The following is a 17,638-nucleotide window of genomic DNA, read 5'->3' on the forward strand; positions in this document are numbered from 1 at the left end:
GAGGTGAAATTTATTTTCTTTTAAGAAGGCAACTCAAGATGTTACTCTATTCTGTTCCAAAAAAATTAGCTAGAGTATCCTAAAACATTTCTGCAATAGCATGTTGAGCATAAAGAGGAGGAACACGGAGCCACTTCAGGCAGCTTTTGAGATTCTTCCAAGTTCCAGGGCCTAGCCATATTCCCAAGGATATGATGAGGTAGGGAAAACTAGAAAGAAAGAGAAGTAGAGGCCCTTTCTGAATCCACTGGATAGACTTCAACCTGACTTGATTTATACTAGAAGCAGAAGTCATCAATAAATGTAGTCTGATGGACTAGAGACCGCATGTCACATAGGCTGCTGGAAGTGTCTTTGAACCTTTAACCAGAGTAGTTCTTACCCAGTAAGAAAGTGGGACCACAGACTGGGGTGGCCTAGACTTTCTGTTCCACTGCCATACCCTGTTATCACAGACAACCCATACATTTAAAGGTTTGCAATGAATTCCCAGTTGTAAAGTATATTAAGCATAATGGTAATCTTGGCTGCCCCTTTTTCTTAAAGAAACAAACTAGTTCTTACAATGTTATAGTTTGAGACTCTTAATATTTATTACAATTAGTATTGTCATTGTGACCGCTCAGCAACTATTTGCTCAGCCCTTAAAGTTGACCTAATCCTAATATTACTTAATCAACCTGATATTTTAATCTCTATTTTACAGCTAAAGGAAGTGAGTTTTAGAAATAATTCATTACTTTATCAAAGTCAAATAGCCTACAGTCATTCAGACTGGAAAACACAACCAAGTAGAAGAGTTTTGAAACCTGTTTTGTTGATGATCTGTTATTGTTTGGTTGGTTATTTGTTTGTTTGAATTACACTATTGAACCTCAAAAGTCCATTATTCTTCCATCTGTGTCTTTTTCCTCTGTCTTACTTCAGTCTTGCAAGCAGGGGATTCTTTTCTCCTTTCTGTACAGAGGTGTCTTCTGCTGAATGTCAAGGCCTAGTACAGATTCTTAAATGTGACCAGGGGACTCCCTTGTCATCTATTGATTGGGAATCAGGTACTCTAGCTATAAGACATCTAAAGGTCACTTCAGTGATGCAGTGACGGTGGCTACTGACCATCTCCAGGTCAGGAAGTATGTTGGATTACTCCAAATCAAATGTCACTATGGAGAGTCGGGAGCTTGGAGAAAAGTCTTAATGTCAGAATTATATAAAGCTGGTAGAATCTATTTCTTTTCTGGAATTTTTCTTTCTTAGCCCTTTACCTCTCTTGGCAAAGAGGTGGGGGACAGTGCGAGTAGAGCATACTTAGTTCTTGGGCTAGAAGTCCAGTGCCCCAGAGTGCTCATTCTCTGTTCTGGGCTGCTGTTGAGATCATCTCCGGAGTCCCTGAAATCTCACTGCCCAAAGAACACCTTCAGATGCTGGCTGTTCCTGTGAGGGAAGAACCTCAAGTCATATCCCAGACCTGCGCAACTGGAGCATGCATGAAAAACAGTCACAGGACCATGAATCACAGCAATTTGTGAAATGCATGGCCCTGGATCCCTCCTGTCTCTGTGTAGCTCTTGTAGTCTGGTGTTAGGAAATAAAACTGAATGCCATGGTTTTGCCTGCAACTCAGTTGCTCAACTTCCACATGCACTCTGGAACTGTTTCTACGTCATTGCCTCACTCCCACTGGCTCACAGTTTAAATAGTGAGTCAAAAATGGGAAGGGCATTTTACCTTCACATGTTTTAAAAATCATGCCACCAGATGATGGAGATATAATCTCCTCTAATTAGAGATAAGCTCCTCTAATAAGGCTTTTGCCAGGAAAGCATGAGGACAGCAAAAGCAACTTTAACCAAGTATGGTAGTACTGTTGCATTCAAGTGCTGGAGAAGTAGAGATGGGCAGATCAGTGTCTACCAATAAAACCACCCTAGTCAGTGAACCACAAGTTAGTAAGAGACCTGTCCTACAAAACAACACTCTGCTGTCTTCTGATGTTCACATATCAGTGAAGTACACACACACACACACACACAAAAAAAAAACCACACACACACACACCACCACCACCACCACTACCAGCAGCAGCAGCAGCAGCAGCAACAACAACAACAACAAAAACAACAAAACAATACCCTTAGATTTTTACAAAAATAAAATTAAACTTTGGTCAGTATTGATAAAACAATGTTTTTTGAAATATTTAATGTCAGCTTCCTGAGTAAGGGCTAAGGTATATCTAGACAAGGTTGCTCTTATTGTGACTCTAAACAGTGGAAGCATATTTTAAAAATGTCTTTTAAGTGTTTTCTGAAGAGAGGCGGCTAGCAGATAGTTCAAACTCTTCAGGCTTTCTGGCTTCTACCAATTCTCCACTCCCTGTCATAGCACAAAGTAGCTGTACACTGTATATACATGAATGCATATGACTGTGAGTCAATAAAACTTTATCAATAGACAATGAAACAAGTTTACAGCCAGTTCACTGGTCAACAATGGTATTCTGTTAATCTCTTTTCAATTGTGTAAAGCTGAGGCTTAGCTTAAAGAACAGAATACATGTTGATGGTGCCAGATTTACTTGAAGACTATGTAGTTTGTTGACATGACACTTTAAAGAATATTGTTTAAGACTCAAGTGGAGGAATCTGGTCAAAATCATTTGCGTTTAGCTCCTTAAATCATCGTCACTCTCAGCACAATCCTATATAGCTCTTTGTTTCAGTAGTGCTATCTGTTTAACGGGTATACTATTTAAATATAGTGCCATTTTTTTTTTTGCTTGAGGCAGGGTTTTACTATATATCTCATGCCTCCCTGGAACTGATGATCCTCCTGCCTTAGCTTCCCAAGTGTTAAGATTGTAGGTATATGCCACCATGCCTAGCTAGCAATTCCTATATTACAAGTTGTTAAGGACAGATGGTATTCCGAAGAAGAACTGGAGCTTCTTGGGTTTCTGGGTACTGGGAAAATAGCTAAATTAGCAATGAACTCTCCAGGCAAATATGAGTTCTATTCACCATAATATTGTGCTAGGATTATACCAGCACTGGTAAGGTGAAGATAGAGAGATTTTGGGGTTTGCATGTCTTCCAGCCTACTTTCATGGTGAGCTCCAGGACAGTAAGATACCCTTTCTGGAAAATGAAGTATGTGAAGCCATTGAGAAAGAGGCCCGCTGTTGACCTGTGGCCTAGACCCTTGTTCACATGGGAACAGTATGCATGTAGAGATACATGCACACACACACACACACACACACCAGCTTCTGGAGATGTATTTCTTAATTTAATCTTATATTGAGTTAAATCTTTTCTCTTAAAATCTGAGGTAGCCTAAAATTTAGGGACAGATAAATAAAAGAGTCACTTAAAATTTTATTGAACTAATCAATGAGAAAATTATAAACAAATTCTTGGAATTGTTCTTGGAACTTCTATGCAAAGCCTAAAATTGCGACAAAAATTAAGAAGCAAAGAGAAAGATAAGAAATGATGCATGTCTTTATGAATAATATGAAAAGCAAAAGTTAGAAAAATAAATTAAGTTGAAGGATGATTTACAGAATGGATTTGCTTTAGGGCCCTTTAAATATGGAAATCTCCAAGTGCAATTGAGATGCATTTTGATTTATAAGAAATATATATAAATGCAACATTTTCCAGTGATTTTCATGCCCAGATAAATGGGAATATCCCTGTGCTGGAAGCTCTACTGTAGCCATTCAGAAAAGCTTGTCTTTCAGATTGTTATAAGAACATTAGAACTGTGGTAGTGTTAACTTAACGCTCAACATTAACATTCAAAAATGTGTGACTTTAGAAGCATCCACAGCCCTTTCTGGTTTTGGATTCATTTGACAATCAGAAACATTATCTTCCCTTATAGAGTGAATGGGAACAGCCCAATGCTTTGAGTCTTACAGAAAGTCAAGGTTGGGAAGATGCCACGTGGGAGGACGAACTGGTAGAGTATCTCATTGGCCCTCAAGACAGTGTCTGTGAAGGGACTACTGAGTGCACTAGGATTGAGTTCTGGGACTTATGAAGGCATCAAAGACAGGGTAGAAATATCTGTTTCTACCAATAGAAATAAATGTTTTGTTAAAAGAACATTGGAGGGTTAGAGTCTTCTGAGGACCCTTTTCTTAGCTTGGAGTGATGGCTGACATCTTTGTACACTCATCTGGTCTTTGTTCAAGACTGTATCCAAATTACCTATGGAAGAAAAAATAGCACACTCATTCTATTGGGGTCCACCCATACGGCCTCATTTAACCCAGTTATAATATTTGAAGATCATCCCTTGGAATGCCAGGCTCTGAACTCTTGGGCCTTAGGACTGGACTACACAGGGTTTTGTAGCATGCAATGCCTTCCATAACAGGGATTCAGCCCACACTCCTCTCCCCAGGGAAGGAAAATGCACAGGTCCCTCTCAAGGAGAGGAGCCCTAATAATTTGCTATTTTTCAATAAGGTTTCTGGGAGGAAAATGCATGGGTTTTCTTTTACCTTAAAAAAAAAATCTAAAGAACCACCACTACTGACCTTCTTAACTGAGTGTGAGCAGACAGGTAAACATTCCCTGGTAAGTGATGAATGCAGAAGTCTTTTCTGTGGCTGGGGAGATGACTCCACAGGGAAAGTACTTACCCTAAAAGACCTCAGTTCAATCTCTAAACATCAAGGTTTCTGTTTGTTTGGTTGATATTTTGTTTGTTTTTAAACAAGCCAGGCATAGTGGCATGTATTTATATTCTCAATGATGTTGTAGTGGAGTCTGGAAGATCTCTACAGTGACTCTCTAGCCACTCAGCCTAGGCTACTGGGCATGCTCCAGGCCAGTGAGAGAACTCCCCCCCCCTCTTCCTCTCCCTCTCCCTCTTCTAAAAATAGTGGATGGTGCCCAAGAAACAACTTCAACTTTTATTGTTTTTCCTCTGGCCTCCACACACATCTGCACACACATGAACATACTCACATGCACATATATTTTCCTCTTTTATTTTGTTTTGCTACAATGTGTTTTAATGATGTTTTCTCTTTACCCCATCCCCTCCATATCATCCCCTTGTCCCTACCCAGCCAAAGTAAAACTGTGGCATTAATGACTCCTGAGCTTTCTCAGTGTTGCTTGTGGCAGACAGCAGAAAGGCAAAACCATTCCTGCCAGTTGTAAACATGTAATCAAAATTGTCCTGAAATAGATTATTAATTTTTCCAAATACCAGCGAATAATATTGCTGATCACATAGACCCAGGTTGGTGCTTAGAATTATTTCTTATTTGTATGTTTGGGTTTTTTTTCCCTTGTGTTTGTCTTTGTCCCCAATCATGTGCATTTTTAAAAAGATAGTATGCTGGGTTTTTCCAAAAAACACAAGGAGTTTCACAAATAGCTTCTAGAGCTAGCAAATCACTCTATCCATAGTCAGCACTTAACAATCCCTATAGACTAAACGCTGATTCTTACAGACCTATCATCCCCCAGATGAACCCAGGAAGAGAGCAGGCCAAGCTCAGGCAATGAGCTTGCTCTTACACAGCCCGTGGCCCTCCTCTCTCACACTCTGCTTCAGTCAGATACATTACTAGGCCCAGTGGCAGGAGATAACCCATGAGGAGCCCAGCTGAGAGCTCTACTCTTCATGGACTTGACTAGCATGGTAGAGGTTTGTGGATGCATTTGAGACAGTATGCGATACACAAACCCTTCAAGAATGCATGCACCACTGTTCAAGTTGGTCTTACAGAATCCCTGGTATCCTTCAGTTTTATATGTTTAAACAGAAAAAAACAATGATCTTGGGGTGATAAAATGAATTGGCCATTCCTAGGGACCAGGAGTACAGAATGTCTCTTTTGTGTATGTATATGTGTGTGATTATATTTGTGAACATTTGGAGGGAGCATCAAAGTCAACCTTGGATGTCAGCCCTAAGTTGCTATCTATACTGTTCATTTGAGAGAAGTTCTCTCACTAGCCTGGAGTTTTCTAATTCAGCTAGGCTAGTTGGCCAGTGAGTCCCAGGGATCTATCTGCCTATCTCTTAAGTCTCTGCCCCATCCTTCCACTGAGATTACAAGTGCTTTCCATACCACACGGGGCTTTAAATATGAATTCTGAGGACTGAACTAAAAACCTCATAAATGTGTGAACTATCATTCTAGCCTTTAGTTTTGTGGTTGTTGTTTTTGTTGTTGGTGGTGGTGATTTGTTTCTTTGTTTTGCTTGTTTGATGTTCTTTTCCTTCTCTTTGGATTCTAGTAATCTAGGGCAAGGCCTAGTAATTCACAAGGATGATGTCCGTAGGTTTGCTCCTTTGACTCTAAGTGAACATTGATAAACACCCTTTATTTCTTCTTTCCCTTCTCTAAGTTTGTTGCTTAGAAGTGTCACCTGCTACTTGTTCAGAAGCAAGAGCTTCTGTCTTCAGCTGCATCTCTGCTTTCGGTTCAGGTTCCTGGACCCAGAGGAATGGAAAGAGGTGTAGGTTTAATTATAAACCTTTTCCAGTTAGAAACAGCCAAAGAAAAGATGTTCATTCTATTAGAAGCAAATGAAGGAAGACATGTAGGGACTGTGCTTCCAGTTGTTTGGAAGAAGAGATGTCAGAGCTGTGTCTGAAAAAGGCTTACTTATGAGTGGTGGTGGGAACGGTGGTTTCTGTGAGGGCAGCTGCCTTTGCAGAACCTATGAAGTTGCAGCATTTTTTCTGTTTGTTTGAATCTAGGTTGTTAATTTAATAATTAATAGCAAGGTTAAACCTTTTGGCACCATCCTTCTTGTCTGTAAAAAAGCATATGTCCCTTCCAGGCTGAATTGCTAGAATCAGGAATAATGATCACCTCCCCCATGCCCCATGCCAGGGAAAATGCCCAGATGAGAAAAAGTTTGATGTCACTTCAGACATCCCACTGGCTTCCTTTTGCCCAGATAGAGACCTTAAAATCCTACCTGTGACAGTCTATGTGCATCTTCCCAGAACTGGGGATGCAAAAGCCTTTGGTCTCCAGCACAAGGTCGATGAACTTTGGAACGGGGCCTGATCATCTTCAGAGAGAGGGCTATCTTGCTTGCAGGCACAGAGAAGCTATAGTTATCAATGGTCTAGGACTTGGCAACCAGGGTTGCTGTCCAGCTAACCCTATGACTCAGCCTTAAAAGGACCCAGGAAAGGGACTGGCTATGTACTCCATAGGTAACGGCACTTGCTCTGCAAGCATGATGACTGTATGCAGTCTGCAGCAACCAGGTTAAAAACTGACTCTGAACATTCCCAGAAATTAGGGGTAGGGGCAGTGGATCCCAAGAGTTCACTGGCCAGTCACCTTGCCTAAACAAAAGGGGGCACATTTCAGGTCATTGAGAGAGCTTGGCTCAAACAGTGAGGTGGACAACCTTAGACAACTATCCCTATATCTTTTTCTGGCCTAGAGAAATCTGATTTAGTGATAGGCAGAGTAGCAAGTACCCACGTACTCGCAGGCATTCACCACATTATACCTCTCTCTCTCTCTCTCTCTCTCTCTCTCTCTCTCTCTCTCTCTCTCTCTCTCTCTCTCTCTCCAATAATCCTAGGAAAGAGGTAAAATAGATGAGTATCTTAGAGATAACTGGTGCATATATTTAGACTCTAAGCAAATGAATTCCCAGTCATAAACATCAGGCAGTAGAAGTCACCTCTCAGAGAGTTTGATTGGAAAAGCACTATTTTTGGCAAAAAATAAAAATAAAAATAGACCCCCTTTTAAAAAAAGAAGGAAAAAAAAGGTGTTTTAACTCAACTCCACTAATTAGTCCCTGCCCAGGGTCAGGTGTCTCACTAGATGCCGTGGGTAAAATGTTAAGTATGATTTGGCCTGCCTTGGGGGTTTCTGCAGGGAAAACCCATATGTAAATAGGGAAAAGGATCTGCCAGGGAATTAAAATGGGTATGATAAGATCATGAAGAGGGAGTAATTAATTCACTCCTGATGAGTGTGACTAGAAGAGGTCACTTTTAAACTATGCAGAAGGAATATGGGAAAAGGCAACTTTTTAAAGGGCTGCACCATAGGCAATTACTGATATTCAATTCTGTCAGAGGCAGAAAGACCAATTCCATCTGATTTACCTCAACCCTGAGGGCAAGGAGGGCATAGAGTCCTCACCTACCCACCCACACTCATCAAGTGGCAGCAGTTGCCAGTAGTCGAGGTGAGAACGAATCTGCACATTTCAGGACACTGCAGACTAGCAGGTGATATTAAAACTGATTAGTGATGTCTGTCCTGGCTGGAGAGTCCATAGAACTGTAATTCACCCCCATTGTTACTCTTTACTTACAATAAGTTTTAAGCCAAGGAACAGATGCGTAAGAGTAAATATACTCACCCTGTGCGAGTGATGATCTTTCAGAGTTGACCTGTGGTCTCTGTTAGGGGTTGGGAGAAGACAGAATTCAAGGGACTCCATTGCGAGGTTATGTCTATGCTGTGTCGGGAAGGGCTTCCAATGATTTTCTAAATAGTCTTTATAGAGCCTGTTGTACCCTCTTAGCTACTTGACCTACTTTCTAAAACAAATCTGCATTAAGCAGCCCTCTCCCTGAGATGCATGGGCACTACCCTGTTCCTCTGTGGTGTTGTGTTTTTATTGAATTCGAGGCTTTCCTTTAAACAAAGGTCACAAAGTGGGAAAATAACTCACTATAAACACATTGCAAATTCAATTAGAGGATGTTTTTAGGTAAAATAAAACCCAAGCCTTATGACCAAGCATAGATTTTGTTTTACAAAAGGTCAAAATCATTGTGTAAAGATGGTTTTGTTCTGCTCCCCTACAAAGGGAACATTCAAAGACCTGACTCTAGGCTGACTTCACAATCCATAGCCCAAGAAAAATAAGAGAGCTTCATTTAACCCTGCCAGGATTCAGCTTTCTACTCAAAAATCTGTGTTGGGTCCCAGTAGAATTCTACACATTGCACTAAAGATATTGAAACTTGACCCAGGGGTTTTAACAACAGATCCTGAAATGTCCTTTCACTGTGATTTTGGCTAAAATTAGATGATTTTTCTTTTTTGAAATTCTGGCCCACCCTCCACCAAGAAACTTAAGATCTTGTTTTAAAGGTTGAATTTTAACCAGGTGTGCAGAGGAGACAGTGGGGGTTGTCTCCAAACCCACATGCCAGTGCCTTCATGTTGGAGATTCAGAGTCATAGCTTTCTCTGTGTCCTTCAGTAATCTACATTTCTCTCTTAAGAGTTTGAGTGATGAACAAAATCAAAAATCTGTGTTGGGTCCCAGTAGAATTCTACACATTGCACTAAAGATATTGAAACTTGACCCAGGGGTTTTAACAACAGATCCTGAAATGTCCTTTCACTGTGATTTTGGCTAAAATTAGATGATTTTTCTTTTTTGAAATTCTGGCCCACCCTCCACCAAGAAACTTAAGATCTTGTTTTAAAGGTTGAATTTTAACCAGGTGTGCAGAGGAGACAGTGGGGGTTGTCTCCAAACCCACATGCCAGTGCCTTCATGTTGGAGATTCAGAGTCATAGCTTTCTCTGTGTCCTTCAGTAATCTACATTTCTCTCTTAAGAGTTTGAGTGATGAACAAAATCAGATGGATACCCACCATGGCAAGGGTATGATGTCAGCAGACTCGCTGCTAGAACAACTGCCTGTCCTGGTGGGTAGCCCATTGCCAATGACTCATTTTAGAACTATTCCCTCTTTACTGGTAGGGATTTGCTCTTAATTTGCCTGTTGTAACCAGAAATGTTTGTGGAGGGGCAGTTAGACCATGGCATAGTTCTAGTATGATGACAAAGTGAAGTAGAAAGGAGAAACCTATCAATTCAGCAGATGTTAATCAGGGGCCCAGCCAAGTTCTTAGTGTATGGACTGTTGAGCCATACAAATTGGGTTCATTCTTATGCCTGGCCTATTTTGAGTGCAAAGCAGTTGGAGGGAGAGATGGCTGCTCTTCAGGTCCAAGCATAAGACAAGTGTGATACAGTCAAGCTACTTTTTCTTGTATGACAGAAATAACATTAGTAGACATGGTAACTGGAAGAAGAGATGGGTTTGAGATTTTAATGAAATCTTTATTTTGAGGAGACTGGAGAAATAGTTCAGCTTCTAAAATATATTCCAAAGAAACATGAGAGCCTTAGTTCAGATCTCTAGGACCCACATGAAAAGTCCAGTGGCTTGCCAGTCACCCTACCTGAATTGGTGATCTCAGGTTTTAAGAGAGACCTCAATCTCAAATACAAGATGGAGGTTATGCATGCATGCGCATCCCCCCCCCACACACACACCTTTATTTTAACCTGGAAATAGGTTTCAGACTCTAAAGAAGCATGGAGAGAAGGCGGACATAGGTTTGAGGGAGATTGTATCTTGTTAGAACCTTCAAGAGCTGGGTGGTGGTACACAGGCAGGCAGGACCATCAACTTTCTTGTTTCTGGACCAACCCAATGACACTTGGAAGTTTGAGCTACATTTCTATAGATCTTGGTGTAACGTAGGACAGGATACTAGTCTCCCTCCATAGGGTGGACTTGCTTCTGATGTGTGCTCAAGAGGTAGGCTTCATTTTGTGGAAGATGACAGTCCTGTCACAGTACCAAAGAGGGGCATTGATTTGGCCCAGTCAGGGAAATGAACAGAAAGTGGTGAGGTGGTCTACCCCAGGGGCACCAAGCCCCTCTCATTCTTTGCAGTCCTTGAGTTTGAATTTAATAGCAGTAGCAGAGTTAAATGAAGTTCCCAAAGAGTCCTCCTTGGGCCAGCCATCCTTGATGTGAGTGGGTAGTTCAAAGTCGGCAGCAGAAAAGGAACGGTCTCAGGATATGCCACGGCTGCCATTCCTATCTGCTGTAAATTTCCATTTTACAAGAAGCCAGCTGCCCTGTCCTTTAAATCAGGCAGGGGCAAGCCCTCACTGCAGAGCCTCCCTGCCTGCAGGTCAGTTAAGCAGACACTGTAGCAGGAGGTAGGGAGCTCCTGGGATGCGACCTGAAACAAGCAGGCCAACAGTCATCTTCCACAGTGTCAGGCATGTGTCCAGGATGGGCCATGTGGGTCACAGGGAAGCATTCTTTTCTGCCTTGCCTTCCTTCTGCCCTTCCCCTAAAGAGCTCATCAACAAGGATGAATGTTTAGGGCAGGGGTAGAGGAAACTGCCTTGAAACAAATCAACACCTAAGCTTCCCATTTGTGAAGCAATCATTTAAGTGGCAGTTCTTGCCATGGGCACCTTTGGGAGGTAGGTATATTTATGCCCATTTCTCAGGTTCGCAGATAGGAATGCTGACATGCAGAGAGGCCCAATGACTTATCAAGATCACGTGACAAAGTGGTGTTTCAGTCCAATTTACTGTCTGATTATTACTGATATTTTAAAAATTTGTTTTAGTTAGCATATATTAATTATACATAATAATGGATTCCATGATGACATTTCATATATATATTTTTCATCAGTTCTTTCATTACCTACTCTTTTTCTCCTCCCACACACTCTAGTTTCCTTCCAAAGTCTCTCTTCTCTCTCTCTCTCTCTCTCTCTCTCTCTCTCTCTCTCTCTCTCTCTCTCTCTCCCTCTCCCTCTCTCTCTCTCTCATGCTTTATTTTTATTTTTATTTTTTGGTGATCAAGTGAGTTTACCTAGGGGACACTTACTGGGACATGGGTATAGGGTTGTTTGCTATTTCTTAAGACCCCCTTTGAGAAGGCTACAGCACTCCCATTGTGTGTATGAAAGCAGGCTGCTACAAACTAACCAGTCCCTACAGTAAAGCCTCATATGAAATGGCACAGCATGTATTTGGTGGGCTATGGAAGTGGGTGGGTTTCCTCTTGTCTCTTTGGCTTCCTGTGCTCTGAGATGTGGCTGTGTTTACATTTCTCTGCCTTTCTTGTTTGTATTGCCATGCTCTCAGATGTAGTGTGCTGTCCCCAAACCAGACACCATCTCTTTCTCTGTCTCTTTCTCTCTCTTGTAGGCACGGTGCTGTTGTGCCAGGCCAACCAGGAGGGATCTTCCATGTACAGTGGCCCCAGTTCACTTGTATATACTTCTGCAAGTAAGCCCACAGCTGTGGCTCTTTTTGTTTTGTGATATGTATATATGAGTCCACTCATCTCCCTTGCCATGTAAGTCTCTGCCCCTCTGATCTCATCTCCTTCCAGCTGTGCTCTCCATAAGATGGAGTGGCCTTTCATAAGCATGTCTGTTTCTCCATTGCCCTCGCATCTATATCCCTCTGCTTGCTCCCATTCATAGTAATCCTGACTCCCAGGTATGCACCAGCCATTCTCCATTAAACCTGTCATGACTGATGGCCAGAATGGGACATGGGAATTGGTTGGTGGGAAAGATTGTGGGAGGGAGGGAAACTAGAGGACACTGCCTGCATTGATCATAGCTCTGCAAATTAATGGTAACACAATTTAAATATGCAAGCCAACCAAGAAATCCCCTATAGCCCAGCAGGTGTCTTGGTCTGTCCCTTTGTAGATGGAATTCACTGTGGGAAATATAGCCAGTTTATGGCTTATTTGCAGGGCTTGTGCGTCCAATGTGAGGAGAGTTAAATTAAGGGATTTTTTCCCCCAATTAACTGGAAAACAGCAATTCAAAAGCACTCTGGTTAAATTCTATATATGTATATAATTACATCTAGATGTAAATATAACCATCAAGAGCCGGGGGCAGGAGATTAAACATAAGCTTGGATGGAAATCCTGCAGAGCAGCCTCCCTGATTCCAGAGCAGACTGGACAACCAAAGCCAAAACTAGGCCCTTTGCTCCTCCTTCTTTCCCATCTTAGCCAGGACTTAGTTCTTATTTATTACCCAATGAACAGACTATATGTAGTGCTGGGAGGTTTTCTTAGTTGGCAAATGTGTCCTCTCTAGAGCTAGTGCCCAAAAGGATGTCTGAAGGTCCTTGGGATGGCCAATGGGCTTCTGAAAGAAGGTTAGTGTTGAAGTGGAAGCTGACAATAGTCACAAAAATGAAAGCAAGGAGATTTTTCATTGCTGGAGAAAAAAATCTGATACCTCATTCCCCAGAGTGTTAAGAGTGAGATACACTAGAGAGGTCAACTGCGTTCAAAACTCTAATGGTGACAATCCTGGGGCACACTGATTATATAAAATATGGAGATCGACAGCTATTTCATAGTCAAACTCAGTTGTGAGCTGGTTAAGTGAGGAGAGTCATTTTTTGTTCCTCATGTAATTCTAAATTCTGACAAGAAGTGGTTCTTTCTGAATGGAGGCAAATTGTCCCTTGTGAGTTACTGTAGATGTTAGCATTCTCCATACCTGCTCCAGGTAGGTACTATACTGCTTGCTTTGCAGATGAGGGAGTTGGGGCACAAAGGACAGCGACTTCTCTGAAACCAGGGGAGGTCCACAGTGTTCAGAGGCATTTACAAACATTTGATTCTTTCCATCCACCCATCCTGTTTCTACTACATTTTCTGGAAAATTGTTGATGCACAGTGTCCACAGAACCCCTAGGGAAAAAAAACTCTCTACATATGTATTCTATAGGACAATGTGGGTGGGACTTGGAGACAATAATTATTTGAATTCATCAGGCTAATTAACTACATGGAGGAAAGCAGTCAGTTAACGTATTAGGCAGATTGATTCTGTATACTTTTGTGATATTCTTCCTTTTTCTTTACAGAAGTAAGCCAGACACAACTTGGAAAGTACTGATTTAAAATTTTCCAGCTATTCTAAAGCAAATTTGGGTCAATACAGAAACATTACACAAACTCTCTGTTGTGGGAAATGATGTCAGGAGATAGTAAATTAAAGCCACAGGCTAGACCCCACCCTTACCTATTCTCTAAGGATTGTAAAACCAAACTGAGTGAAATGTGCATTATTGTCAGGTATGGTGATACATAGATTTGATCCCAGCACTAGGGGTGGAGAAAGGCAGGTGCATCCTGAGTTTGATACCAGCCAGGCCTATAGCCACATAGTAAGAACTTGTCTTAGAAAATGTGTATTTTATATTTATATTACTTCAGTGAATATTCTTGATAGGTGCCTGATATTCTAAGCTATACTGTGTCTTACAGAAGCAGTGTCTAAACCTTCATGCAAAGGGTCTTTGTTAGTCCTGAGTATGCAGTGGCATCATTGCCGCACATGTATTCCACAAGCTTAGCAAGCTCCTATTTTAAATAATGTCAGCCAGCTTGCCTACACATCTTCAACTTCCTATTGTCAAGGATTGGCCATGTGACCTTTAGAAAATATGCTAATAACCTTCTCATATGCTATTGTTTAATTATATTTTAATCTGTTGCCCCAGTTGTTGCATGTTCAGGTTCATACCAATTATTTTCAAATATATTAAAATCAATGCCCTTTTCTATAGCAGTCTTAAAGGAAGCAATTAATAGCTAATTTCATTTTTTTAAGTTTTTAAAAGTGGCACAACCTAGTTTCAGTAAGAATATTTCCTGGGTGTTGATCTTAAGTAATGATATTCAGATTGGCAAGCTGGTTGACTATTGTGTCAGAGCAAGGAGCTCGCAAGAGGAAGATGGTTCACAACCCTGGGACGTACTCTCTCCACCCAGGCTTCCTCTCTCCGCCATTGCTTTTTGTCCTAGCTGTTTGCAGAAAGCTGGCATCTTGTCAAGATTCATCCTGGTTTGCTCTTTCTTACCAGGTCTAGAACAAGCTATAGCTCCCACTCTTAAAGCATCCAGCCAACTGACCAGGGTCCTCTTCTCTCTAATCGGACTCTCAGAAGGCAAACAGCTCTATCTTCTCTTATCCCTGAGACCTGAATGATGCAGAGATGTTCAGTAGGAATTCTGCCTCTTCTTTCAAATGGAGGCTCCCTCATGTCTTATCAATGCTTTAGGGTACCCTTTCTAATCTTGAGGATTCAGGTATTTCTACATTTTTCTGAAAGTTATGATCCTGAAAGTTATGATATGACAGACTCTGTGGATTGTTTTTATGTATACTAACTTCTGCTACTATTCATCAAACTGGGAGCTCTCTCCATTTATTATGCTTTTGATTACTTAAAATGATGTTTACATTTCAATATACTTTGATCATATTCTTCTACTCCCGAAGTTCTTCTACATTCTCTTACTCTCCCTAACTTCCCAACTTTTAAGTTCTAAAGCAAAACAAAACAAAAACAAGCAAGAATCCAATTCAACAGCAAACTTCTCCAAAACCAATAAAACAAATGAAAATGATGTAAATAAAAAACAAAACAAAAAAATTGAACCAAATAAAACCAAACCACAACCCAACGAAAGCACAGAACCCAAAAGCAATCCAGTGGACGCTGTTATATGGTAGTCAACTGCTCCTGAGCCTGAGGCTTGCCCTGGAGTGGCTGTCACTCCACTGGATAAAACTGACTTTGCCCTCCCACAAGGTGTAAATGATTGTTAACATTTACACTAGCAGTTAGTTTTCATTCATTCATTCATTCATTTAAAACATAATGTAAAATACAATAAGGTAAAACAAAAACTATGAAAGATATGAAATCAAAGTTTGGCGAGACAAACCAAGAGAAGAAAAAAGCCTAAGAGAAGGCACAAGAACCAGAGACCCATTCAATCTTACACTCAGAGGACTCCCACTAAAACCCTAACTGGAAGATACACACACACACACACACACACATACACACACACAAATACACATGCATATACATTAATGTTGAGGACCTGGTGTGGACCTGCATGGCTCATATGCATGCTGCTTTAGTCTCTGAGTTTCTATGAGGTTGACTCATGTTGATTTAGAGGGCTTTGCTCCCTTGGTAGCTTCCATCCCTATTGGCTCTTACACTCTTTCTGCCTCCTCTTTCGTGGTGGTGTTCTTTGAGCTCTGAGGGAAGGGATTTGATGGTGACATCCCATTTAGAACTAAGTGTTCCAGGGTCTCTCACTCTCTGCCTAATGTCTGGCTGTAAGTCTCTGTATGTGTTCCCATTTGCTGCAGCAGGAAGCTTCGCTGGTGATGGCTGAGCAAGGACCTAACCGATACGTACAGAATATCATTAGGAGTCATTTCATCGCTGTTGTTGTTAGTTTAAGACCAGAATGATTTAGTTTGCTCAAAGCTCCTTGGCTAACTAGTCTCAGGTTCTTGTGCACCTAAGCTGTGTTGGGTATGTTTCCCCTCTTGCTGAGTGGGCCTTAAGTCAAACGAGTTGTTGGTTATGCCCACAAGTTTTGTGCCACCATTGCTCTAGCATGTTTCAAGCAGAACTTCACAGTAGATGAAAGCATTTGTGGCTAGATAAGTGTTTGCATTTCTCCTTTGGTAGCAAACAGAGTATCTTCTTATACCAAACACAACAGAACAGACGGTGGAGGCTCTATGTAGGCACCAGATCAACATTTCCATGTTCAGTGAGTTTGTAGGTATTATAATCAACAATGGGTCCTAGCTGTCAGTTTGTGGAGAACAACTTATATATATAGCCCTGGCAATATCCACTGCTCTTTGGGAATTTCCGAGGGTCCCCTTTGGCCAGCAACTCAATTAGATGTAATCCAGTCCCCATGCTGAGATCTTCTTTGATAACATAAGATTTCCAGTTGAGACTCTGTCTCCCACATTATTTGGCAATTTAATTTAGATCACCTTCATATATGTAGATAATTTAGACAGTTTATACTATATTGGTTTTCACATGGCTCTCAAATGCCCCTTAATTTTAGCTGTTTCTCCATATATTCCCACCCATAACCACCTCAATTCTCTTTTAATCTTTCCATTTCAGTCTCTGTCTTATTCCATCCAAACTTATCTATTCTATTTCCCTTTCATAAGGGAACTAAGTTAAGGAACTTCTGTTCTCTCTAGTTCCTTATTCTATGCCTGCCCTATGTGGTTCCACGGACTATAGATTGGTTTTTGTTGACTGAACATATTATCCACATATGAGCAAATACATATCATATTTATGTATGGGATACCTCACTCAGGATGATTTTTCTTTTCTAGTTCCATCCATTTGTCTGCAATTATCGTGATGTCATCTTTTAAAAAATAGCTAAGTAATACTCAATTGTTTAAATGGATCCCATTTTCTTTCACCATTCTTCTGTTAAGGGACATGTAGATTGTTTCCACTTCTGTCTAATACAAATAGAGCAGCAATGACATGGTTGAGCAAGTGCCTATGGAGTGGAATGGAGCATCCTTTGCATAATGCTAAATAATAGTATAGAGTGATCTTGAGACCAGTTAATACCCAACTTTTTCAAGAACTTCCACACAGGATTCTACAGGGGCTCTGAGTTTGCATGCCCTCCAACAATGTGTGAATTTTCTTCATTTTAGTTTCCCTGACTTCAAGTTGTACCACAAAGCTATAGTAATAAAACTATCATGGCATTGGCACAAAAACAAGACATGTTTGTTGATCAGTGAGACCAAATTGAAGACTCAGACATTAATGTATGCAATAAATGGACCCCTGATTTTTTTATATATGTAGAAGCCAAATATACACATTGAAAAAAAAACAGCATCTTTAACAAATAGTGCTGGTCAAACTTGATGTTGACATGTAGAAGAATGCAAATAGATTCATAATTATCATCCTGCACAAAACTCA

At 40.9% G+C, this 17,638-nt stretch overlaps 1 protein-coding gene across 7 annotated transcripts in view; it reads left to right on the forward strand.

Moving 5' to 3' along the window:
• The window catches only part of Rbfox1 (RNA binding fox-1 homolog 1), a 368,464-nt gene that overhangs the window by 278,698 nt on the left and 72,128 nt on the right, over window positions 1-17,638 (forward strand). For 4 of the 7 annotated variants that reach the window (XM_052195050.1, XM_052195048.1, XM_052195047.1 and 1 more), the window contains exon 8: window positions 12,005-12,085. The exons of the other annotated variants lie outside the window; for them this stretch is intronic. In XM_052195050.1, coding sequence (XP_052051010.1) covers window positions 12,005-12,085 — 81 coding nt within the window. The remainder of the gene's footprint in view (window positions 1-12,004; window positions 12,086-17,638) is intronic. 7 annotated transcript variants of the gene reach the window in all.

Source organism: Apodemus sylvaticus, chromosome 10 (genome assembly GCF_947179515.1).
Source record: "Apodemus sylvaticus chromosome 10, mApoSyl1.1, whole genome shotgun sequence".
Taxonomy (NCBI): domain Eukaryota; kingdom Metazoa; phylum Chordata; class Mammalia; order Rodentia; family Muridae; genus Apodemus; species Apodemus sylvaticus.